This window comes from Athene cunicularia (assembly GCF_003259725.1).
Source record: "Athene cunicularia isolate RWA chromosome 8 unlocalized genomic scaffold, athCun1 chr8_part1, whole genome shotgun sequence".
NCBI classification, from domain to species: Eukaryota; Metazoa; Chordata; class Aves; order Strigiformes; family Strigidae; genus Athene; species Athene cunicularia.
The window spans coordinates 10,364,375-10,389,296 of NW_020799109.1; the positions used below are offsets into that span (position 1 = coordinate 10,364,375).

At 41.0% G+C, this 24,922-nt stretch overlaps 1 protein-coding gene across 3 annotated transcripts in view; it reads left to right on the forward strand.

Annotated features, from left to right (window-relative positions):
- Positions 1-24,922, forward strand: part of LOC113483193 (phosphatidylinositol 3-kinase regulatory subunit gamma) — an 84,442-nt gene that overhangs the window by 53,378 nt on the left and 6,142 nt on the right. For 2 of the 3 annotated variants that reach the window (XM_026854513.1, XM_026854514.1), the window contains 8 exons: positions 15,103-15,214; positions 17,525-17,623; positions 19,063-19,243; positions 20,081-20,206; positions 20,949-21,091; positions 22,222-22,398; positions 23,222-23,296; positions 23,674-23,844. In XM_026854513.1, the coding sequence (XP_026710314.1) occupies positions 15,103-15,214; positions 17,525-17,623; positions 19,063-19,243; positions 20,081-20,206; positions 20,949-21,091; positions 22,222-22,398; positions 23,222-23,296; positions 23,674-23,844 (1,084 nt within the window). Of the gene's footprint in view, positions 1-28; positions 215-15,102; positions 15,215-17,524; positions 17,624-19,062; positions 19,244-20,080; positions 20,207-20,948; positions 21,092-22,221; positions 22,399-23,221; positions 23,297-23,673; positions 23,845-24,922 lie in introns of those variants that run through there. The other variant, XM_026854515.1, reaches the window with a different exon arrangement.

Consider the following 24,922-nt stretch of genomic DNA (forward strand, 5'->3'; position numbering starts at 1 on the left):
GTTTTTTTGGTTTTTTTTTTTTTTTTTTTTTTTTTTTCCTCCTCCCTTCATTAAAAGCCGAGAAAGCCAATCTCTTATTTATAAACCTGCCGGGATTTGACTGTCGCGATGTACAACACGGTGTGGGATATGGACCGCGATGACACGGACTGGAGGGAAGTGATGATGCCCTATTCCACTGAGCTGATCTTTTACATTGAAATGGACCCTCCAGGTAGGGAGCCGAAGCCTGTGCGCCTGCCTGTGCACCCCTCGCAGCGGGTCGGGGCTGCCTTTCATTCCTGCCTTCTCTCCCCTGCCCGTCCTCCCTCTTTCAAGACTTTTCCCGTTTGGAAAAGGAAGGGAAATCTGCAGAGGGGGAGGGAAAAAAAAAACCAAACATCTGTAGTTAAACTTTGCGTAAACTTTCCAGGGACTTGATCCCCTTGTTTCCTAGGCAAAAGTATTTTAATACCGGTTTTTTTGGGTGGTGTGGGGGGATAACTTCGTTTTATGGTGCCTTTTGGGAGGTGGAAGGAGGCAGGAGGAGAGTTGCTTGCAGCACCTCTCCTGAGTCGTGTTTTTTGGTTTTTTTTTAAGCCTTTATTGAAAACCGTATATTTCGGCTGTATTCACTTCTAGAGGAGCGTTTTTATTAGCCTCTTCACCTGTGTGCCTTTATGTGCCTGTAACACTTTGATGGTAGTGATTTACCTACCTCCATTCAGTTCCAGTTTAATCGCTTTTACAGTCTCTGAGACTGTTTCTCTCCAGCTCTCTTCCAGCATTGACAGATGAGGTGTGTGTTGTCGCTGGATTTCGGTGCTGGGGGGATAATACTTGGGAACAGGCTGGAATCCATCCCTGGAGGCACTGTTACTTTGATAAGGCTTAATAGCCCTGTTCAAAGGCTTTGATGCAACTTTTTTTTTTTTTCCCCCCCAGTGCTGAAAATGGAGAAATGCGTTGTCCCTCACTTGCCTGAAGTTTTTAGAGCGGACAAAAAGTTTCTTTTGTGTCTGAAGAGTGAGGGAAGGCTTACAAGGAGAAGAGGTTGAGTCTTTCTTTGGTAATGAATTAAAGTAAGCATAAATGGGTACTAGTGAAACCGTATCTAACCTGTAAGAGTCTGACAGGCTGAGAGCAGTAAGGTAATTGAAGGGCCTTTATGTTCTCAGGTCTCTGTTCTGTACAGCCAGAAGGTACAGTAAAATATGCATCAAAAAATCTTAGTCTGCAGAGAAATTGATAGCTAATAACTGCTTCTAAGTGGAATCTTGTGTGGCACGTACTGTTAGACTTTCAAAAATGCGCTTTTCAATCTGCTTGAATCGAGGCTTGTGTCTCCAAGTGTGGTTTAGTCTCTTTGTTTCAGCACTGAGCTTTTTTTTTTTTCTCTCCATAGGTATGTGGTTCTTTAATTAAGAGGAGGAGGTGATCATTCTGAGATTTTTTGGATCTCAAGGACCTGTACTCACTTCCTCTGTTAACTCTGACGCTTTAAAAATTGGACAGATCTCTCAGATGCACAATACTGGCCGCTTACACATTAAATTCCTGCATAGCTGACACTACCTATTTTTAGATGTTACTCCTGAAAGCATAAAGTTCAGTCAAATCTGTTTGCTTCTGTGAATTTCAAAGGATATCTTTCTTGTAAATGCTTTTGATTTTAGCTATTCATAAGGTTAGTATCTGTACTCAAGTGAACAAAAATTCGAGTTCTGTTGTAGGTGACTTAAAACAATTGCTGTGAGGGGTTTTTTTATTAAAAAGAAAATAAAGCCTCTTGAATGGCTGAGTGTGAGGAAGTTGCTTAAAGGGACTGGCCTGACTGAACTGGTCAGAAAACAACTTTCCAGTATTTCTTCAGGAATTCAGCCATGTAGCCTTATGAAGTTTACATTAAGAAATAGAGCTTCTGTCATTAATAATGCTGGTATTTCCATCGTTGAAGAAGCCCTCTTGTCAGGGATCAAGGCTCTACATGGTCCAAACACCAGTTAGCAAAAGGACTTAATGTTACAAGCTGATCCTTGAAGCATTCACTAACTATATCTTTCATTTTTTTTTTAAACTAGAAAGGCCAGAGTTGGAAATGATGCATGGGATGATGCCATGTGTATGTCCTGATTTCATAGAACTATAACTTTTAAATTGCAGGAGAAGGGAGAGTGTGGCAGAGGTAGTCTGCTTTTTCCTCATCTAGAGGTGGGGTGGAAAAGCATTTTCTGGTCTGGGATGATAAGTCATCCCTAAGGGGAGTTTGGAGGTATTTATTTGGAAGGCTTAAACACTCGGCATGCCTTGGGATAAAGTCACTGCATTTGAACCCGTTAACAACCACAACTCCATTTGGCCTGCTTCCAACAAAAATTTGTGAAGGATTTCAGTATAGCATTCCCCTGCATGATGGCTGGAGTTCCTGAGCAGCTGAATGGTGGCAATATGTTTTCTCGGCAGCGCACAAACTAACAATATGCAGCGAGTGTCCCCGCTGCCAAAGGAGGCAGCACAATCTTTTGTTCATGGAACTTGCATGAAGAGATCCCTGGTTGGTCTTTATGCTGCAGGACTGGGCATCTACTGATACTGGGAGCCAAGTGTCTCAAATCACTCATGACTGCTGGTGATTACATTTTAGTGTGTCTGAACTTCAGGCAGAAGACAAAAGCAAGGTGAACATAATGTACGGTGTCACTTGTAACCTCTAAGTCAAGGCTGGGGATACTGTTTCTTGTTACGGGCCAGCAGACCTTTAATTTATCTTGGCAGGTTGTCTTAATACCCACCTTAGCGTTGCCCAATAATAATGCAGAAATAAAATCCTGGGATGGCAGGCAGCCCGCAGCTCAGCCGTAGCTTCTGTCAGGCCTCAGTGCACCTGCACCAGCTTATCAGTGTGCCTGTGTTTTCTGTCTGGGGTTGTAGGTGTAAATGGATGCTCAGAGCAGATCCTGAAGCCTCTCTGCTAGAAGGCTTGCTCAAAAGTTCAAAAATAATAATAAAGTTGATGACTCTCTCACAAGAGTTTTTCCCCACTCCAGCAGGGGCAGGCAACAAGGGATTGCTAGCTTCTAATCCACCCTAAACATAGATGTGGGACAGTTTTCCGAAATAGAGCAGTGAAACCAGGGATTCGTTTCTGCCAGCCTTGCAAAGCATGCCTTAGAGCAGTACAGCTAATACAGGAGCAACAGTGGTGACAACCAGCAGGGTGACTCCTGTTACCTAAAACTTTTTCCTTCTGCTGGCATGTATAAATGCATAATAAAATGTATCACTGGTATAAAGTAGGCTCTGTATGTGGCGAATAATACTTGGTGCCACTAAATAACTTTCAGTGTCTAAAGACAAATCTGGAACCTGAAGTCACATATAGCTACCATAGTAGTTTCCAAACTTTCTCATTGGGATTAACTTAGAGAATTATGGCCATAGCAGCATCGTATGCTGGTTCTGACATTAGGAAACTGGCTGTCAGAGGTTCACTCACATGTTTGTTCTTGCTGTGGGTCTTGCTGTCTGAAAAGACAAGGAAATAGGTTACTGGATTGAATTTAGTTTTTATTTAATGACATCTGTTCAGATCTGCAGAAAGTTAACTGCCATAAATTAAGTTTTTGAACAGAGGGTGTTAATTGACTGCAAAAGTTACCAGAGTACCTAAAGCATAACTACCTATGTATCCTCACTTCTAATAAGTAGGACTAAATAATGTCTTTTTCTCTGTAGATCTGGGATGTATTATCAGTTGTGTTGATGATAAAATGTGTAATCACTGAATACATTTTGTCACAGTTGGATGAAAATCAGTAAGAGTGTTCCACTGGGATTTCAGACACAGATGTCAGCAAAGATATTTGGCTCAACTACAAATTAGAGGTTAGTTTCATTTGTGTGGGTTATGAAGAAAACCACAAGTTTAAAGTAGGCTTACTAATGTAGAATGGGCTCTGTCTATTTATGAGCAGTCAATAGAATTAAGTGTCTTAAAGCTGTATGAAAGCTTACCTTTTTGAAGCCTGTTAGGCCCAAATATGATCAACCATATTTATAACTTGATCCAACCATCTTTTTCAAGAATATTACTCTTCCTTGCCTCGTGTGCTGAGACCAACTGAAACAATGCTTTGTTACAAAATCTTTTAATAATGAAGGGGCTGCAGCAATAATCTATAGGCTGCTCAGTTTAGTCTACTTTGCAAGAGCAGCACTGCCGTTCTACGAGTGAGACAACTATACATGGGAAAAAGTGCATTTATTCATTACAGTTTCTATTTTCTTTTCATATAATTTGACAACCCTTGTTTTAGGGGAGCGATACTATCATTGTAATTTGGAAAACATAGGGTTCTGATCTCAAGGGCAGTGTTTACTCAGATACCAGTCGTGATGTATCATTATCAATGTTATAGTGGAAGCTGAATGTGGCTTCTCAAATGGGGTTTGTGGTATGCAGTAGCCAGATGTAGGTGAACACTACATGTCTATGCCTGACTAGTTTTCCAGTGGGAGAACAGATGCAAATTTTAATGGCATTGTCAGTATTGTCCTTCAGCTTATCTGAGCTGACTCCAGAAGCTTATCAAAGTTCTGCTCCTACACGTCTTAAAAAAAACCCCCCGTAGTTCTAGTGGCAGCAACTGTCTTCGTTGCAAATTTAAGTCTTGCTGAAAGTCAGATTTAAAAAAAAAACCCAGATGTTGGGGATTGAGAGTTTCCTTATTACAGAAGGGAAGTTTGTGCAGACTGTTTTGGGGTACAGCAGGGAATAAATAAGGCTCAGTCACTTGTATTCTGCATAACCTGGAAAATGGCTTGAATTGAAGTCTCACCTCTTATGAGGACGGTGATGTGAAGTGCTTGTATTCTATATTACACCTAGATTTCTCTACTGGCCTTCTTATTTAATGACTCCTGTAACAATTTTTATTTCCAGTTGCGTTTTCAGGCTTGCTTTTGCATTCCTTGCATTTGTTTTTCATTTTGATGGCTCTAACTGTTAAAGAATATCACTCATCAGCTTTCAATTAAATACATGAATGCAAAAAATAGCATCATTAATATAAAGTGAAATGATGCTTTGCTTGAGATGGGAGAGCCTGCTTTAAAAGGCTGACGTTTTTATTTATCAGTAGGATTTCAGATGATGTAGAAACAGTCAGGGAGGGAAAGCTTGCTGAAGGGAGTTGTTCAGCTCTGTGTTCTGTAAAGCTGGAGGTTTATGCAAGCTAAAACATGGGAGAACATTCCAAGAAGAAACCAAGTGCTTCACCACGTGTTTGAAGGCAAAACGTACAGCAAATGTTTTTTTCTGCAATTGTTCCAAACAATTTTATGTATTGCATGATGCCTATACCTGACCGGCGTTAATCACTGTTGCTTCCTTCTACCTCACCTGCTTAAAAGACTCTGCTTGGAGTTTCTTTTGGGGAGTATCATTTTCCCAAGCAGCAGAGTTAGCTTCTGCCTTTGCCATTGCCTGCATGGTACCTTATTCCTGAGTGAAGCTATTCAGGCTTATCTTTTCTCTACAGCTTGGGAAAAAGAGGGAGGCATAGCTGGTCATAGGCATCTGCACCCAGTACTGAAAGCAGTTGGGTGCCTTACATCAGCTCATGTTGGTTGTTTAATGAGTCACTTTTTGGGCAGAGAACTAGGGAACACTGGAAAACAGCAGTATAAAGAATATTTTTATCAGTATTCTCTGTATGTTTTAAAGCTTGGGCTTTATTATTGTCAGAAAGACTGTTAACTGTGTTGAAACAGGTTGCTGTAAAACTTTGGCCCCATTAAAGCAATAGGTGTGTTCTAGACAGATTTTTGGAAACACATTTTTTTGTAAAGTAGGTTGCTGAGTAATACTTAAAGAACAGACTCTGCTCATGTACTAAATGCCCCTATGGAAATGAGTCAGATTTTCTTTTTTCTTCTGCTTTTTATTTCATTTCTTCTGACAGGTTAAAATCTGCATAATAGCTAAGTAAGGAAGAATTTGATTCTCCACATAATGTAAACTCTGGCATATGAGCTGGTGCTGGGTCTCCAAACAATGTGAGTGGCTGTACCTCTTTTGAAGAGATTTTCATTGTCCTTCATCTTTGCCGTGTCCTCCACTCAATAGACAAAGACTTTTGCAATGTTTCAGTGAATATATTCCAGTAACTTAAGTTCTTCTAGTTCTCCTGAATAAAAGTGGCTACACACAGGGAGTTTTTATAAGAATTCATACAGTTTCAAAGAAGCAGAGTGCAAGTGGTGCCTGCTGTAGCACTTTTCAAAACAGACTCCAGCTGCCCTGATGGACACCAACCAGCTGCCCGGTGAATCCTGATGCTGAAGCACAAGGTGCTCTGAAGCTTTCCCGTGGCTGAGCAGGATCCAGGTTCTTCTCTGTCTTTGAGTCCGGCAGCAGACTCGAGATGGCTACCTTCCATCCAGTGCTCTCTGAAAAAGGAGATTAAATGCTTCAACTGCTTCAACCTGTGACTGCTTCCAGTAATCACCCAGGCTCTCTACCAGTTTTTGTGAACTGAAAAAATGTTATTTTAGTGGCAGTTCATAGGAATATTACTACTTCTAAAATCAGATATCCCTGAATCTGACACATGGTTATTTAGGAAAGGCTTGAAAAACATCATGTTTCTCAGCACAAAAAATGGTGGGTTTGGACAAATCAAAAAACCAACCCATAGCCCTTTCTTGTTTGTTTGGGTTTTTTTTTTCTACAGAATAACTTCAGGTTTGGGTTGGTGTCACATTTGAACTCTTGTACTTCAAGTCAAGTACACTTTCTCTTCCAAATATAAACCTCCCATTTCCTTCCATTAGCTACTGCTTACTCTGTTACTTTCCTGCTCTTCCCCATGAAAGAGAAATATCCACAGGAGCCATTTTTTTTCAGGGTTTTTACCTTCTGTAGCCTTATCCTAAATTTCAGCTTCTGTAGTCCCTAAAAATCTGATGCTACACATGATCTTTTTTGCTTTTGGAGGAATGCTTTCCTTCCTTGCATCCCTCCCCTCAAAAAAACCTGAAACCAGAACTACTGCAATGGAGCTAGAGAAAAATTTCTGCATTGAGGGAACACAGCCCACTGTTCGGGCGTGTTTTTCTTTCAGTGTGGGCAGTAGGGCTTTACACTTCTGACACATGCCCCAGGAAAATGTTTTAGAGGTGAGACGGATGAGAAGTTCATCTGTTATCTGTTACAACCTGAATTTGTACATTGCCACTAAATTTCTCAGGCTGTCAGTACTCATGCTGCACTGCCCTGTGTAGTCATCTCGGGGATGTTATAGGAATCTAAATTGTTGGCCCTCCAAGGAACTGATCCCAAGTCTCAGTCTAGAAGTCTTTGGTGTTTGTGCATCTTCACTCTGATTCATCTCCTGTCTCCCAAAGTAGTCTCTTGAAGGATGCAAGGAAGCTTGAATCAAAGCAATGAATGTTTAAGATCCTTTCCATTTTGAGGGGTACAGTATAGTCTCACTACGTTTGGGGATGGTGAAAGAAGTCAAACTGCTGTTGTGAAATGGATTTCATTAAAATATTTTGAAGATGACAGTGTACTTGAGTGAGGAGATGGAATCCATTTCTTTTGTTACACCTTGAGATCTCAGCATGAGCAATGGCCCTGCAGTGCGAGCCTGGCTAGACTGCTCCATGCCTGCGCTGCATCCCAGCTTCTGCTGAGCACACTGCGTGGGACTGCATGGGTTGGGACTTCTGCCTCAGATCCTTCAGGATCAGGATTCTTAGAAAAGATGATACATGACACAATGTACAACTTTTTTCATCTGAATACTGTTCTACTTTCAAATTTCTTCTGGAGTGTTGATTTGAAGTGCACCTTTTGATCTTGATTTAAATGCCTCTCTGTTAGCAGTTTAGGTGGTTTTGAAATATTTCTACTTTGGTAACTAGAAAATAGTTTGACATAGCACAAGGACAGGTACTTCATGAGGAACAGTGTTACCTACTGATCTGAAAGATGTGAGCTATTGGTAAGCTGAAATAAAACGCTGCTTAGAGCAGCATCACATGTATTTACAGCTGTATTATTATTATTATTATTATTATTATTATTATTATTATTATTATTATTATTATTATTATTATTATTATTTAAGTGGGCTCTTGTGCAGCAAACTTCTCAGCGGTGCTGATTATTTCTGCGAATTGGTTCTCCTGTGAGGTTTGTACCTGATGCCTTGGATGGACGGTTAGTCTTTAAAATATCTGGGGAAAACAGCCCTTGGCTGTTTTTATTTAAAATGGCTTTTTCTTTTCACTTTGGTAGGTCTCCTAGCTATAGTGTGTCACCGCTTGGGCCTGACTTCATTCTCCGTCTTCCATAATGAAAAACTAGTTCTTTGTTCTTGATCACTGTAGCTCTTATGCTAAATTTTATTTTCCTTACTCTTAAACAAGTACAGTTGTTCTTATAGAATATTTCAGGTTTTCATGAACAATAAAATGTCTGCTGTGGACTTTCATCTAAAGAGTTGGTAAAAGCCTGGGCCTACTGGCTAGGAGATAAAGCTGTTCCCTCCTGAAGTGAACCGCGCGTGTGATGCCGGGTAGTGACAATCTTTGAGTGATGAAACATGGCAAAAGTTCTAAAATGTATCCAGCTTATTAATAGTGTGCTAATTATGCTTGGTAGGAAGAGAGGCCTTATCCTTTTTATCCTCCTCATGTTAACTTTGGGGCAGTCATCTCAACCCTGTTAATGATGGAATCTCTAATACTGCTGTAGCTTTGCAGCTGTTAGGGTTGAAAGGAGCAGTAAAGATAATTGGGAAGTTGATTTTTTTTTTTTTTTTTTTTTTCTTCATGCAAAGACTGGAATGAAGAGGTACTGTGTTACTTTATAATACAGAAGTCAAAGATCTCAGTGCCATTTATATGACAGTTAGCATCTTCCATTTCTTCTGTCTCAGCCTGTGAAGTAACAAGCCTTGCAAAGAAAATAGTGAGGGGTCCTTGTAAAATGCCCCAAAGAATTCTGAATTTGAGCCAGCCTCTTCTTTGCACGTTGTTGTTGTTCACCATTCTGCAGGTGTCCCACAGCAGATAATCTTTTAACCTGTGCGGTAGCTGTGGATGCTTGTGAAGGACAGAATGCAGCACAAATCTGGCTGTAGAAGGTGAAACAGTGGTTGGGAGGTGTGGGAGAAGTCTGGATAGCTGGGGAGTTTTCAAACAAAACAGATCTTTATCAAAAAAGCCAATTAATCAAAACTGAAATATTTCTTAAAGGTGTTGGTTTTTATGAAAGTTCATAGAAACACAAGCAAAGCTATAATGGGAGTGTTTTCATTGGAAGCCTGCCTGGCTTTCTGCCAACTTGTCTGCTGTTTTCTGTAATGAGATATTGAAAGACTTCAATTCTTTGAATATGTCTTGCTCTTTGGCATCTTGCCTGTTTTGGGGGAGGAGAGTGAGAACGTGAGCATGCCTGAGGTTCTGTGGCCAGCAATAATGTGATCGAGTAGCTTCCTTTTCCGTCCCTTGAGGAGTTCTCAGTGCGTGTTAGCTGCCCTTTGAGGAAGGGCAGCTTCGAAGGGCATTGGCGCTTAGTACTTTGCAAAAGGGGTCTTGGCAAGAGAACTGACGAACTGAGATGTGGAGCTGCCAAGATATCTTACCTGCCAGTGGTGGGGAAGGAACTGCTGTCAGCAGGTGCGCAAGACCCTCCTCTTTGTCAGCTGGAAAATCTCAGCAAAAGGTTTTTGGGTGCCTTACTGCTCTGGCTTCCACACATAGTACACAATTTCATGGAAATGGTGTGCAAAAAACACCTCTATTCAGCATATGCTTTTTTGCTCAGGTGTCTTGAGGGCATTTTGTGTGCAGGAGGGACTGTTAGTACAGGACTATTGAGGGAGGCAAAGATTTTGAGGCTGTGCCTTAAAAGTGTTAGAGAAATTGAGTGAGACTACAGAGAGGAGTTAGATTGGGGGGATTTTTTTATTTTTAAAAAAGCTAGCCTACATTTTCATTCAAAGGCTTCATCCATACCTCCAAAGGGAAAACCCTTCTGTCCTTAAGGACTATGTCATTAAAATGTTAGCTGGCCTAACTGTGGATTACTTGCATGTTTCCATAGTAATGACACTTTCTAGAGCTTTATATTACAGCTTGTAAGGTATCTACTGAACATCAGCCTTTTTGAAGCTGGGTAACTATCTCGGAAATTGTCTGATCTGTTTTCTGCTTGTCACAATGTGGAGGGAGAGTATATGAAGAACGTCAGAAAGAGGGCTAGTAAACAAGCTCATGGAAGTGCTGAGAGACTTAAAATTGACCTTATCAGAGTACTTGGTAGTTGTGATTATTCAGAGCAGTAAGACAGAGTTTATACTGCATTTAAACCTGGTATGCTTTTAAGTATCTGGCCTGCAGCTCTTGGAAAATACAGGAAGAAATAAGTTATGGAGCCATTCTTAGACTGTGGCATCTGCTTTAAAACTGCAAATTAGAGTTTAAATAACTGGCAGGTTTATCTTGTATGCAAATACTGCAGCCACAGAAGAAACAGGCTGCTTGACTGAATGCTGTGTGGGATATAGCACTTGGAGACCCAAGGCATTCTTCTTTTTTCACTCCTCCTGAATTAGTACCATTGAAAGCCCTCACACATAGGGCTCGGTGGCTCTTAGTGTAAACTTGTGAAGCTTTTGATTCAAAACCTGACTGGGAAAAGTGCATATCTCATGGAGGTCATGGTGTATTTTGCTGAAGTTAAATTTGGGATTAATATAGTCTACTATTTTCTACAAGATACTTTAATTAAAAAAAAAAAAACGATGGTGCTAAACTTCAGACACTTGCCAGCTTTCTTGGTTGTCTTGGTGTTGGAGGGGGTTTGAATGTCAGGCAATCATGTCAGTTAAATCTTGAGTAGCCTTTTTAAAAAGCAATTCTCCTCAGTCAAGAAAGCATCAGAAAAATTACCTTGGCAAAGCCTAATCAATAGGTTTTTCTCTCTGAGGACCTGCGCTGCAGCTCTGCAGAGCGGCTCAGCCGAAGGTACCTGCTGGAGCCGGCGCAGCCATCCGGGCCCTGACGTCAGCAACATCCGATCCCAGGCCTGGCCTGCATTGGCTGCCGCTGCCTCCACTCCATCACCAGCTCTTTTTTTATTTCCCCCCTTCTAAGTGACACTGATCTGGGATTGGGATTTAGCTCAAGCTAGGCTGCTTGGGGAAGCTGGAAAGAGGGGACTAGAGTTGCTAAAGAAAAACCAAAGGTGCCCGCTAGTACGTGAGGGTCAGCCAGCCTTGCCCTCCTCGCGTGTGCCAGGCGGTCACTGAGGGCTGGACCTCATCTTGGGAATGTGCTCATGCGGGAGTGGAAGGGTCCAGCTGAGCTGCTGCTGCCTTTCAGGTTTTGGAAAGATCTGTGCTGTAAAGCTGTCCTAGCTGTCATCGTAGGGGAAGGATGCTTGTGTATCTGGTGCTAACAGCAAGTTCTTTATTGGAACAGATAGATCCTTTGTGCTGTTAATCACTTGAGATCAATGTTCTTTCTCTCCCAGGAAAAAGGAGGCAAGAAACCATCAGGATTATTCACTCTAATCAGAGCTTGTTTTGAGATAAAGTAAGGTTGTGCTTGTGGCTAGATTAGAATTGGACCCAGCTACATGGAAAGAAGCATGGCTGCTCTTGAAAACATTTCTGTTGACTCCAAGCCAGCCTTATTTTACTTTACTATAGGATTTTAGTGCTCTAATATTCATCAAGTAAGGTATGTAAAACTGGATTTATTTTTTTTTTTCAATTTCAACCGAAGCTGTAGATTCTTTAAGGCTCTTTGTAGCTTCTCATAGAAACATCACAGGATTTCTAACAGGGTGGTTAGTACTGGCTAGGTACTAGTAAAACCTTAATTTAGGACATCTCTTCCAGCAACCCATTGGGCCAGCACTGAGAACAGCAGTAGGGTGGATGCTGCTCTGTTACAGTGAACTTGCCGTGCTATTGCAAAATGCTCCCCTTGTGTCATCACAGGTTCTGGGCTGCGGGGTTTAAAACTACCTTCGTGCTCAGTTCACCATTTGTGCAGACTACAGTCATATTGGGCCGAGAGGGTAGCCAAGAAACACTGAAATGGATGGGCATGTTAGTCTACTGGGTAAAGCAATAGCAAGGGCCTGGTTCTGTGTCCAAGACAGGGGAAAATCTATTATGACTCAAAGAGCTCAAAATATTGAAAGTCAAGAATTAGATACATAGCTCGCTGGAAACAGGATCCACCCTTGCAAATACTTTTGTATTTTTAAAATGTGCAAGCTATTAAAAAGCATTTCTCAAAGTCTATTGTGAAAAGGACTGGCTTCCATGAGTCAGGTTTTACAGGAACTGATCCAAGCCTTATTCTTCTCCCTGGAAGAATTTCCTTCCAATTTTCTCGTGCAGAATGAGGTTCTGCAGACAAGCCCCTGATAGTGAGAACTGATACTTACCTATTAAGGGAAAGAAGGAAGAAAACCCCACCTGTCGTAAGGATACTTGGTGTAATGTGTAGTGCTCTGTGTCCCTGTGCCAGACTCCCATTCCTTACCTTTCTCGTCTTTGTTAGTTTGCTTTTCTGTGTGCAGTGCTTTGGAGTGAACCCTAACAAAGCTGCTAAGTAATTCCACAGTATAGAAAGGAGCAAGACTTAATCTTACAAGGAGGGCTAGAGAACTATTCAAGTACTCTAGAGAATACTTGAAAGCCTCTCTGGAAAGCCCCTATTACCAGTGTAAAACAGGCTTTTACACTGTAAAATACCTTGAAGTTTTTGATGTCCAAGCCTTAACTTGCAAGACCTAGTGAAATAATTGCTGGTGCTGGTATAGTTTTCTAAGAATTCTCCATGCTTTTATATAGGTTTTTTTATATGAATCTTCATGCATTTGTCGATGACTCAGGATCTACCAAAGATTCTGGTGTGGATCAGAACATCTACAGGTTTTCTGAACTCAGACTTACTGCCATGTGCAGACACTGATGAGACTCGGAACCGCTGTGTCTGTCCTGTTGCTTAGAGTATGTAGGGTAGTATGGGCCAGATGTGAGGTGGGGAGGAGGGAGGACCTGAAGACATTTTCTAGTTCAGGAGCTTTGAATGGGAGAGATAGAGCAGAATAGGGCACAGTAAATACAATTGACTTTACAGGCTTAGCATGGATGTGTGCTCCTCTGACCCTGCAAAAGTAGGATGGGGCTGGGAGCTTCAAGCCAAGTAGGATTAGAACTGTGTCTTACTCTCAATGGTGCTTTGTACTAATACTTTGGTGCTGTACAAACAACTGTAGTAGTGGAGCCTGGAATAACCAAAGCCTCCTAACCAGGAAGCTACTTCACTAAATCCAAAGGTTTTCACCTTCCTTTTATAACAAGACCTGTATTGCCTCACTAGATATGTGCACACCTGGAAGTTCCCAGCTCACCCCATAAAAAGAACCTGTATGCTACAGTTTAATGCTCAGTCCCACTGAATGAATGCTGCTATCTGAATCAGGTGTTTGGTCAGCAACCCCAGGGTGCAAACGTCTGGGTCAAGGTTCAGATTTAGTTTAGATTGGCTCGATTAAAGTATCTACTGGTTTGTCTGAGAACAGTCAAGTTACTGTGTCAGATATTCAATGTGAAATGGTATTTGGAGCTGCAGTTGGAACACTGTTTTCTCTTTTTTAATGTGGGAGGTGTGGCTCAGAGGTGAGCAGATGGATGGTGCCAAGCAGCACACCTCTCAGCGTTAAGCCATTCCGCGCTGGAGCTAGAGATCAAAATCTTCTTTCTGCTCCCTTTATTTGTATTTCTGCTTGTACACTGGGATTGTGTGTGTCTGAAAGATGGCTGTTGTCAGTGTGTCAGGCCTGCTCGCTGATGCTTGTGTAATCTGATGGCTAGGGCACAGGGCTGAGAGCACAGATGTTCAGGGCCTGACTTAAAAATGCACTAGTAGCAAATCAGTGTGTGTAGGTGCTTTCTTACTCTGAATTCAAATGTGACCTGTCCCTCTAAAAAAAACACTGTCTCGTGAAACGTCTGAAAAATGCTCGGTTTCAGTGGCAGTGTTCTTGATGAAGCGTTCAGCCTCTGCAAAGCAGGGGAGAGCACTCGAGACATCTTTCTCAAAGAAAATAGTGTAATGCATTTCTGCTGACAGACAAGTCTCTACCAATACATAAGCATGCCTGTGGCTGCTGAATTCCTCCTGTGATAGGGCTTACATTCAAGACCACAATAAAGTTGTTTGAGCTAAAACTGACCAAACAGAGTTTCAGTGCATTGTGTGTATGCCCTTACATTGTGTAACCTGTTTTGAGAACAGAAGTAAAAGCCTGTTTGCCTTCAATTTAGAATAGGGGAGTTCTGGGCAGGTATGCAGTAGGCCTACAGATGTGCAGTTCTGCCTGTCTTTCAGGGTTTTGTAGCATCCCTTTTCCCGTGGTAAACACTTCAGCTATGTAAAGTGGCGCAGGCACTCTAATAATGACATCGTGTCCCCTTTCCCCTTCCTTTATCCCCTTACCACCTCACGTCCTGTAGTATTCAGAGTCATAGATTTTGTTCCTAACAGGAGTTTAAATGGCAAATCCAGCATGAAACACGAACCTTGGGTCTATGGTGGATATACCACTTCTCTCACTAGCAGCATTTTTCCCTCTGAAGAGCCCACCTGTTCGCTTTCACAGGTTGGTGTAAGGACTGGTGACGCCTGAGCAACTGGAGTTTTTCCACAGTGGTGCACAGTGCTCTCTGGGCTGTGGCTTTCAAACACAATACACCTTTGTAACTTGTTGAAGTTTAGGCGGTGGTTGTCCTTGTAGTCATGCCTGAGCCAGTCTTCTTTTTAACAAGAACTCATGTTTCCTCATACTCCTTCCCTTTCCTCTCCCTCAAGCATGTGTTTGGATTGAGTACCAGGAAATCTGGGATCGCAGTGCAGCTGCTGACTTCAGAATTCTTTGAAAATTACAAATTCCTTTTACTTCGGAAGAGCTTGAAATCCATGTTCAACGTGCACGTTTTCTCTCGCTTTTTCACTGTTATATTTCATTAGCAGTTTAGCAATTATTTTCCGCTATGTACCTTTCTTTAATCTGTTCTTCATTTTCAGCTCTCCCTCCAAAGCCCCCCAAACCAATGACTCCAGTCAATACGAATGGAATAAAGGACAATTCCAGTTTCTCTTTGCAGGAAGCAGAGTGGTACTGGGGGGACATTTCAAGGTAAGCAATATTACTAAAATATATTATTTAAAATATATTAATATATGTTATTAAAAATAGAATAAGCCTGTTAAAATTCAAGAGAAGAGGAACATACCTATTTCAGGCAGCATTTTACAGGAGGGAAACGCTTCAGGACTATACTTGGTAAAGCACCTAAATGAAAGTATTCGCCTGGATTCAGGTCTGTGTTTAAGTTGTTACTGTTCTGGTGCAGATATTGCCAGTCTTGGTGACAGTTATTCTGGGTTTCTAAACTTCCCCAGATACGCAAAGTCTTTTAGAAAGAGAAAATTACTTCGTTCAAAAGAAAAGTGCTTCTGCTAGCTAATAAGGCTTTGTAAGCACACAATTCTGGGATGCATGCAGTTCAGCAAAATTTCAGTAGGAGGCTTGCTCAGGATAAAAGGAGTTGCATTGTTGTTTCTTTAACATTTGGTTAAAATTGTATCTGTATTAATTTCTATTACATGGTGGTATAAAAATAGCTCTTACAAATGCTAACCATCATCAGCTATACTGAGCAGATGATACAGACACATACAAAATAAATTAAGTTTTACCTCTTAAGGAAACCCTTTTCTATGCGCTTGAGAAAATAGATGGCTTGGGTTAGGTTCAGAAAATGAAGTGCCAGTTTTTATATACTTAATTGCATAAAAGAACTGAAGTGTCCAGTCATCTTTCTTCCTCTTAAGGCACTTCTGAAGAGTTTAGAGTTTAGAACTGTAAGGAGAGACATGAGCATGCTGGGAGTGTGATCAGGAATTGCTCAGACTTGTGCACATAACACTTTGTCAGATAGAGGCAAGAAGAGCATGTTTGCCATAGTTCATTGAAGTTCTGAAAAGGGAAATAAAGTTTTCATATCTTTATTGTACCACCCTTATCTTTATAAAGCAAACCTGCATAGATCTTGCTTTTGAAGGGCCTTGGCAGTGAGATTTTTCTGTTAATTCTAAATCGAAGCAGAGTGGCAAGACCTGATCACAAAACCCACTAGGCAGGGTTGATTTAAAACTGCTTTATATTGGTATCAGTTTATTGACTGCAGATTTGTTCCTCAGTTAACAGTACATGTGATGGCAGGAGCTAATGCAGTACAAATCACATTGGAGTGGCTTTATTAGATAAAAATGTGATACACAAATGTAAAGATGAAATTGTTTGTGATCATAACTTAACAGCCAGCAGGTAGATTGCATCATGCTGGTGGGGCAAGGAGCCATGTTTTTCAGTCAAGAACTTGTGCTGATAATTTTGTCATGAGCTCCAGGGTGCAACCTGCAGGCGTAAGATCAAGCCCTTAGATCATACCTACCCATTCAAAAAGAAGGCCCTTTGGGTTAACTGGGTCCAATCTGTAAAATGTTCTGAGAGGAGTGAGCGAATATGCACATGATACTTAATAGGAGTCAGTTTTACTAACAGAATGGTTTTCAGGTAGCTAAATCAAAGCTAAGGCTATTTTCTAAGAACACTTGTTCCTTAGTATTTGAACAAAAAAAAAAGCTGCTGTTGATTTTTCTTTGTAAGATTCAAGTAGGCTTCCTACCTTGCTTACATAATGTTGAGACTACCTGATAAACTTTTGTTTCCAAACGATTGTTTCAAAAAATACTTAGTGCTTCTGCGAACCTGTGAGGGAGCTGTTATAAAGTGAGATGTAATCTGGGTGACATGGTCAAACCTGCCAAGACACTTAACTCTTCAGATGAAACAGTTTTCTTAATGCTTACGGGTACTCACTTTCACAAAAAAGATTTCTTGATTTAGCTTAAAGCTCTGGATTAAATATCAGTTTGCTTCAGTTTTAAGTAAGGACAGGTTGCACTGAAGCCAGCAAGGTTGTAGTAGTTTAAAACTGCTGTAAATAAGATGAGAGTCAAACTAATAATGAGTCTCTTGAGACTAAAACTGTGCTAAATTCTAGACACCTTTGAGCTATGATGCTAGAGACCATTCCTTAAGTCAGGACTAGCTTCTCAAAGGGCACCTGTTTCCAGCGTGGACTTTAAAACCTGAGCAGATCACAAGGAAAGTTGATGAGCCGAGACACAGCCTCTACTGTTGCTTAAACAGAGACTTCTTCCTATATGACCGTTGACTGCAGCTGCTGTTTTTTAGTATAACTACGTGAGTTCAGACTTACTTTAGATGGCCTAAAAGACTGCAGAGCCTGAGCGTGAAAGATGGCCTGATATTTTGAGAATTATGCATGCTGGTGTTACAGCTCCAGTATTGATACCTGTGGCAAAGATAACCATATACTTCATGTTTCTAATTTTTTCCTTCCTTTCCATTCTCCAGGGAAGAAGTAAATGACAAATTACGAGACATGCCAGATGGAACGTTCCTGGTGCGCGATGCATCAACCAAGATGCAGGGAGACTACACTCTGACCTTACGGTAAGCACTGAGCAGTTGTAATCTGCACAGTAAAACCCTGAGTAGCTAGTTGCTATACCAGTGACAGCAGTGGCTGTGTCAAGCTGACATGGCTCAAGTTGAGAGATGTTCCTGAAGGTACCACAGATCACAGAATGAGCAGATGAGTAGCCAGGTCTGATAGTTGGTTCTGTTCCGTGCATTGAATTGTCTCCCTCACTAAACACTACTGTAAGGATCTCTGTGTAGATTAGATGGGACGTGAGGAGGAGAGCCACTCCATAGTGCTTCATGGTTTCAGATCTGCTAAGGAAAAAGGTATAAACTAAGGCTTTGATTAATGGAAGGGTGTTGAATATCTCATCAGTGTACAGCTCTGGAGAATTGAACACGGAGTCTTTGTGAAAAGAGTATCTTGTGCTTTCTGATCTGAAGTTTAGGAAATATTGAATTGGAGCCATGTTTCTTTCTTCATTAAAATTGTCTGCAAATGGCAGACTGCCCAGAGCTGCCCCAGCCCTGTCTACTACAGTTAGGCAGCAGACCTCATGTGACTAGCTGCTGGTGCCTTGCCCAGCCTGTCCAGCCGCTTGCCTCTGCCAGGCTCCCAGGATTGGTTGTTAGAGGCAAACGGGTGAGGTACATAAGCCACTGCCTCTGTAGCACACCTTTGGGAGTTACTATGATATGGTAGGTATTTGATCTTGCCTTGAAATTCCATTGTCTTAATGGCAGGTCAAGAGTGTAGTTTAAATTCTGCTTTGACTTCTGCCTTGAGGTTCACAGCTTGTGCACTAAGGTTTGGCATGATTTGGTTATTTTGCTGAATGCAGATGTCTTTAGGAACCAAAATTGAGAGTGCAGGAAGGACAGGACATTGTCTAAACAGTCTGTTGGTGAAAAAAGGAAGATATAAGCACTATATTTGAGGAAACCACTAGAATGTATAAATCTGGATAATGTAAAGTCCTAAACTTAACAACCATCTTGTAATCCTCAAAGGATTTTGTTTAGGTTCATGTATCCTGTGTTAGCATCCGTAACTCAAAAGAGTTGTTAATCACTGCATAAATGTATACTCGGTTGTATACTCCTAATGACCCCAAATTGCAGGAAATTGTGGGTTTGGGTTTTCATATGGCTCCTTCATTCAGCCTTCAGCATCCTCCTCTTCCCTTGCAAAGCTTATGGCAAGGCTAGGTCTTAAATACCATAAGCTGGCTCTAGAAGTAAAGCATAGGAGGAGATTTTCTTTGGGCTTTGCTCCTGTTCAAATAATATTTGATGATAATTCTGACAAACTACCAGTATCTGCTGGTATGTACAGAATCCCTATGAAGATGTGAAGTGTCAAAGCCACTTGCCCAGGAATTTCACTGGTGTCTTTGTTAGCAGCCTTAGTCTTGAAGCGGGATAGGAGGTACACAGTAAAACCTCTGACTGACTGTACTGCTTTACAGGAAGGGTGGCAACAATAAACTGATAAAGATCTATCATCGGGATGGAAAATATGGCTTTTCTGATCCACTGACGTTCAATTCTGTTGTGGAACTGATTAACCACTACCGCAACGAGTCTCTTGCTCAGTATAACCCAAAGCTTGATGTGAAGTTGATGTATCCAGTGTCCCGGTACCAGCAGGTAAGATCTTCATCGGACCCCAATATAGCTGTTAGTGCAGACAAGAAAAAAATTGCAAATGTGTGTATAATCTTGTTTTCTCTGTGAAGTCTGGGTTTTGGGGTTTTTTTGAAAACCGAAAAAGAAAAAACAAAGTGATTTTTCTATTTGACTTCACTTTGCTCATAATAATGGGTCTTACAAATTGTCTAGCCATTTAAGCTTCTTCATTTTACCAAGCTTCCAGTCTCCATCTGAGCAGTCCAAGAGAAGTGAAACCAATGACGTACAACAGACTTGAACCTCTGAGAAGCCTTTTTTTCCCCTTGGTCCCTTGTGGACCTGCAGGGCAGTCCTGGACAGTGTTGGCCTTGAAGAACATATGAGCCATGGCAGCTGCTCACTCTGTGCATAGCCATCTAAATTTGTCAAGAATGTTGGGGTTTTTTTAGTTTTATTCAGTAGCCTGAGACACTGTCCTGCATTAAGAAAAAAGAACTGCAGATGTATTTTTTTTTTTAAAAAAAGCAACTCTAACTTCAGATTCCAAGCAATTCACTTCCTCCTTTCTCCAATAGGGGATAGCAATCCTAGACCTAAGGTGTAGTGTGGTTTTGGAAGCTTAGTATTTTGGCATAGTTCTTGGTGTCCCATAGTTCCAGTTCCTATTGTCTGTAAACTATGGAACTTGTTGAATAGAGGAAAGGAGATTTAGATACAGTATTTGTGTTCTGTAGAAACCTGGTTATAAAAATGATGCTAATAGCTGTAAAATGCATATGTGTGTAAGTGGAAAAATGAATACTCTTAAGGAAAAGCTGTTTTGCTTGAAGACTTAATAGCTTTTTGTATGTACAGGATCAGTTGGTGAAAGAAGATAATATAGATGCAGTAGGTAAAAAGCTTCAAGAATACCATGCTCAGTATCAGGAGAAGAGTAAAGAGTACGACAAATTGTATGAAGAGTATACCAGAACATCACAGGTTGGTTCTACTTTAGCTATCTGTAGAGTCTGTTTCTTGTTTAAAAAGTAAAGAAAATTATTTCAACTTGTTGTGGCTAATAAAGGCAGTCCAAGGTCAGAAAATAAAAGGAAAAAGCTTAGTAAGTTTTGGAATAGAGCAAGGTGGTTTCAGAATTGATGAAAACAGTGAGTATTACTTGTTGCTGATAGTCCTAGAGACATGGTGCAGGGCATGGAAGAGGAGCTGAGCTTCCTAGTATAAGGTAGAGTAGTGATGAAGGCCATCACCTAGAAGCTTTGCAATGCAGACTTCTCCCTTTGCTGCTGAGTATTTCCAGCTGCTGTATGCAGCAGTGAGAACTGTAGAGGGGTTTGTCCGGGTTTTTTATAAAGTCATGTTCAGATCAGATACCAGATATTATGCATTAAGGAAGCGTGAATACAGTATTTGGACTGCTTGTAAAATAAGATAGTTCATAGATGGGGAGGAGGTTTGCTGGCAGTCTTCCTGCAAGCTAAAATGGAAAATCTGAGTAAAATATTTGAGGGGTTTTCAGCCATGTGGGAGAGGAGGGTAAACTTAGAGGGAGTAAGTCTTCCCTGGACTTCCCTGACTCTACTAGGACATTTCACTAAATTTAAAACTGATTGGAATTGTGGGGGGAGAAAAGTTCATCTTCTCAGTCAGTTTACGGAACATAATTGGGTTCTTGCACTGTCATCTGTATCATGAACAAATGATGAACTCTTTCCTCACGTAGGAAATTCAGATGAAGAGGACCGCAATTGAAGCATTTAATGAAACAATTAAGATATTTGAGGAACAGTGCCACTCACAAGAGCGCTACAGCAAAGAATACATTGAGCGATTTCGCAGGGAGGGGAATGACAAAGAAATTGAACGGTAAGCTCTCAAGTTGTGTTTGCTTACAAGGAAGGACTGGTGTCCACGTTGACACTCCCATGAAATTCTCTTGTATAATATTGCATCACATAAAACACTTTGTAAACTCAGTATTTTCTGTGAAACCTTCCTTCAAGGTGTCTGAACCTTTTCTGTCAAGGAATTGCACTGTAGACAAAAGAGGTGGGAGATCTCTGGATTATTCTCTCTCAACTTCAGTAAATCAAGATACTGTGATGAGGACCAGGAAGGGATCAGGAAACAATTTCATTTGCTTATCCCACTTCTATTTGGGTTTGCTCAGAATATAATTCGGACCAATCTTTACCCGTAAACTCTGAAATGTGCATAGATCTGGTAAATCTCATAGCCCATAGTCAGTTTTAGCCACTTTCAAAAAAGAGCAGTATTTCATTGCCGCTACTTGGTAGTTGATAGTGGCCATCTAACAGAAATTCAGTAAGGGCCTTATTTGAAATGGCCCTTCTGTGAAGATACTAGCAGAAAAAGCTGTATCTGGGCCTTTGAAGAAATGCCAGGTATAATGCCTAACTTGACACAGTAGGTTAACCTTAAGGAAATTTTTAGACTGAAAAGTTACCTTATTATGTGACTGTGGTGCTTCATTCTCACTAAAGATAAATTAACAGGGCAAATAAGTAATTTTCCTGAATTGTACCAAACATGCAACCAAATCTTGAATGAAGAGACAGGCAGCATTACTTCCTCGTAGCTCTTGGTCAGTAATTGAAGTCTGCATCTGAAATCTTGTTAGTTCTGATACCTGTGGTGGGACTGCATAATTGATATACCAAAAAGTGAATCTGACAGTTAAGGAGGAATCTGTTCTAGTTTACCCTCCTAGAGATAATTTGTTCCTGTGTCTCTGCCAGAAGGAAATATATTAAGGTAAACTGAAGGTTCAAACTATGCCAAAGGGTGGTAGGCCTTCTGGCAAGAGCTTTTTTCTGACACTCTGACAGTAATTTTCATGTTAAGATGAGGCAGTCAAAGGGAGGAGCTGCTGTTACAGCAGTTCTTGTCATATTTTTATATAAGTGCTACCAGTAAGGTTCAGTCCTTCTAGAACTGGTTTGACTTCACCTCTCAAATATTACACTTGTTTGCAGGATAATGATGAACTATGAAAAATTAAAATCACGTCTGGGTGAGATCCATGATAGTAAAATGCGCCTGGAACAAGATTTGAAGAAGCAAGCTCTGGACAACAGGGAGACTGATAAGAAAATGAATAGTATCAAGCCTGACCTAATTCAGCTCCGCAAAATCAGAGATCAGTATCTTGTGTAAGTAAGCCTGACCTGTACCTTGGGATAGTGTCTCTGATTAACCTGATTAATGACTGTTTCCATCAGGATAATGGGAATTGAATTTTCTTTTCATAACCAAAGTTCTGTGAGTGCTAAGGTACTATATTCTGGCATGGGATGTCTGAGTAATTGGTTGGCCTTTTCATGACTTAAAGAGCCTTCCACAACTAGGTGCACATTCTCTAACTCCTGTAAATAAAACATTTGAGATAAATAAGTTACAGACAAAACCTGTGCCTGCTAATACAACAGAGTTTAGTACTTTTTGTACTAGGTGTGGCAGATGTTGCTCGTACCCACCCTTGATGTCACTGACACCCCCGTTATCCAGCTCCGAATGTCCTTGGGCTGGACTCGGTGCACTAGGATTCTGGCAGAAGACAGAGGGAAACATGCTGTCTCAGAAGGTGATGTTAGGACGTTAGAAGAAGCCAGTGGCAATACCTGTTTTGTTTTCCCAAGAGAAACAGGCAGTTGTCACAGTTTGTATTCTGCTTCTGTTCTGGACTGCACTGTGCAAAGGCAGAACCTCTTCCTCAGCTCAACCCTCTTCCTTTGTTTAAGAGGTTGCTTGATGGCTCCTTTCTGCTCTGTCCAGTAAAAGGGCCATCTCAGAAGATATTGCAAGGAAGCGCTCTTGTGGAATCCATGGTCTTTCTATGAATTTTGCTACTGGAGAACAAACTAAGCTCCAGACTGTTTCTTTGTGGGACCTTGTGTCTGAGCTTCGGCTTGCTCAGTAAGAAAATCCATACATGTACTCTGGAAGTAACATATTAATGTTCTCTTCTTCTGACAGATGGCTCAATCACAAAGGGGTGAGACAGAAGCGAATAAACGACTGGCTGGGGATCAAAAATGAAAATATTGATGAGTAAGTATCACTATACATATGATTTTACTGAGAAGTGTTCCATTAATAAGTGTTTTCTTTTGTGGGGGTTGGTAATACGAAACACCGATTTCTCAGTAAAGCATTGTAGAAAAAGGAAGGACTGCAGAAAAAGGGAGAAATTCCCTAGGGGAACTCTGTCGTGTGAGGCAGCAACAACTCTGGAATATTTAGGATTAAACAAAGTTGGAACAATTAAGTTCTAAGTTGAAGCCTTTAATTATACGTTCATTAGGAATCTGACTTCCCAGCTTGGGTATGTTCTGGTATTTCTTTGATTTCTGCAAAAGTAACTCACTGTGCTTGTTAAATCATTTACTGACCATTGTTTAGGTTAACAAATTTATCCTGTCTTTCAGCACATACTTTGTGAATGAAGAAGACGAAAACCTGCCACATCATGATGAGAAAACTTGGTTTGTTGGGGATCTCAACCGTATTCAAGCAGAAGACTTGCTCTGTGGGAAGCCTGATGGAGCATTTTTAATTCGTGAGAGTAGCAAGAAAGGATGTTATGCTTGTTCTGTGGTGTAAGTCTATTTTGCTTTTTGTTTCAACTACTCAATTCCTAACTCTCTACCACAGCTCTTTATTTTGGAGAACAAGAGCCAGGCCTAGCCTAGGCCTACCAATTGGAATGTGTTGCATGTTTGCAGGAAGACTAGTGTGGTAAAAGCTTTGTTGCAAAAATGTGCTTTGAATATGCAATAACTGTAGTCCTAGCAGTCTCTTCAGTCACCACAGTAGCTAGTACAGAATTCTGAAATATCCCAACTTGAAGTTCTACAGTTGTAAGTAAATTAAAGCCAAATTATCCCATAGTCTTCCCTGCCAAGGAACACATGGCAAGAAGAAAAATGAGGTTGTAAAGCTGTAACATCTTCCGTTCTTATTTTCAGACACGGCCAACTCTAGATGCTTTCTCTTGTATGTTTAAGATAACAGTGGTGATGCTTCAGAGCAGACATTATTTGAGAGCAGTAGTTTTTGACATTCACACAGCCTTGCTTTGATTTCTTGTGTTGCACTTCATTTTATGCTAGTGTAATGGCAATCAGAAATACTCTGATTCCATTATCTAAAAACCCTTCAAGCCTGTTCTGGAGTGCAGAATGGCTTTCACTGATTTATTTCACATGAGGTTAATTGCTTCTGAAAGCAAGTCCGGGAAATGAATATGTGGAGGTATATCACCTCAAGGTAACTGAAGATGGTATGTTCAAGATACTGTTTGTCACAGTCACCAAAGGGCTGGGTGCATCAGATACTTTTGCTTGGTTGGTATCGTACTACAAGCTAGCAAAGGGATGGCATAACGTAACCTGTTCCTACATGTGACTTGGATTGTAATAGGCTCCAGTACAGGGATTACATAATACTTGATCTTTCTGGCAGATAAGTTTTTTCTAGCAGCTTTGGAAATACTGTGTTGCAGTTACTGCTTTGCCAAGTTAGGGACTCAGTTGCTATGACTTCAGATAATGAACCAGCTTGAACCCGTGCCATGCTTAACATTAAAAAATGCACACTGAAGGTTAGTGCTCTATTTCATGAAATACTCTGTAGGTCCTGAGAATTTGTGGGTTTTGGCTGCTTCGCTTAGCAGAA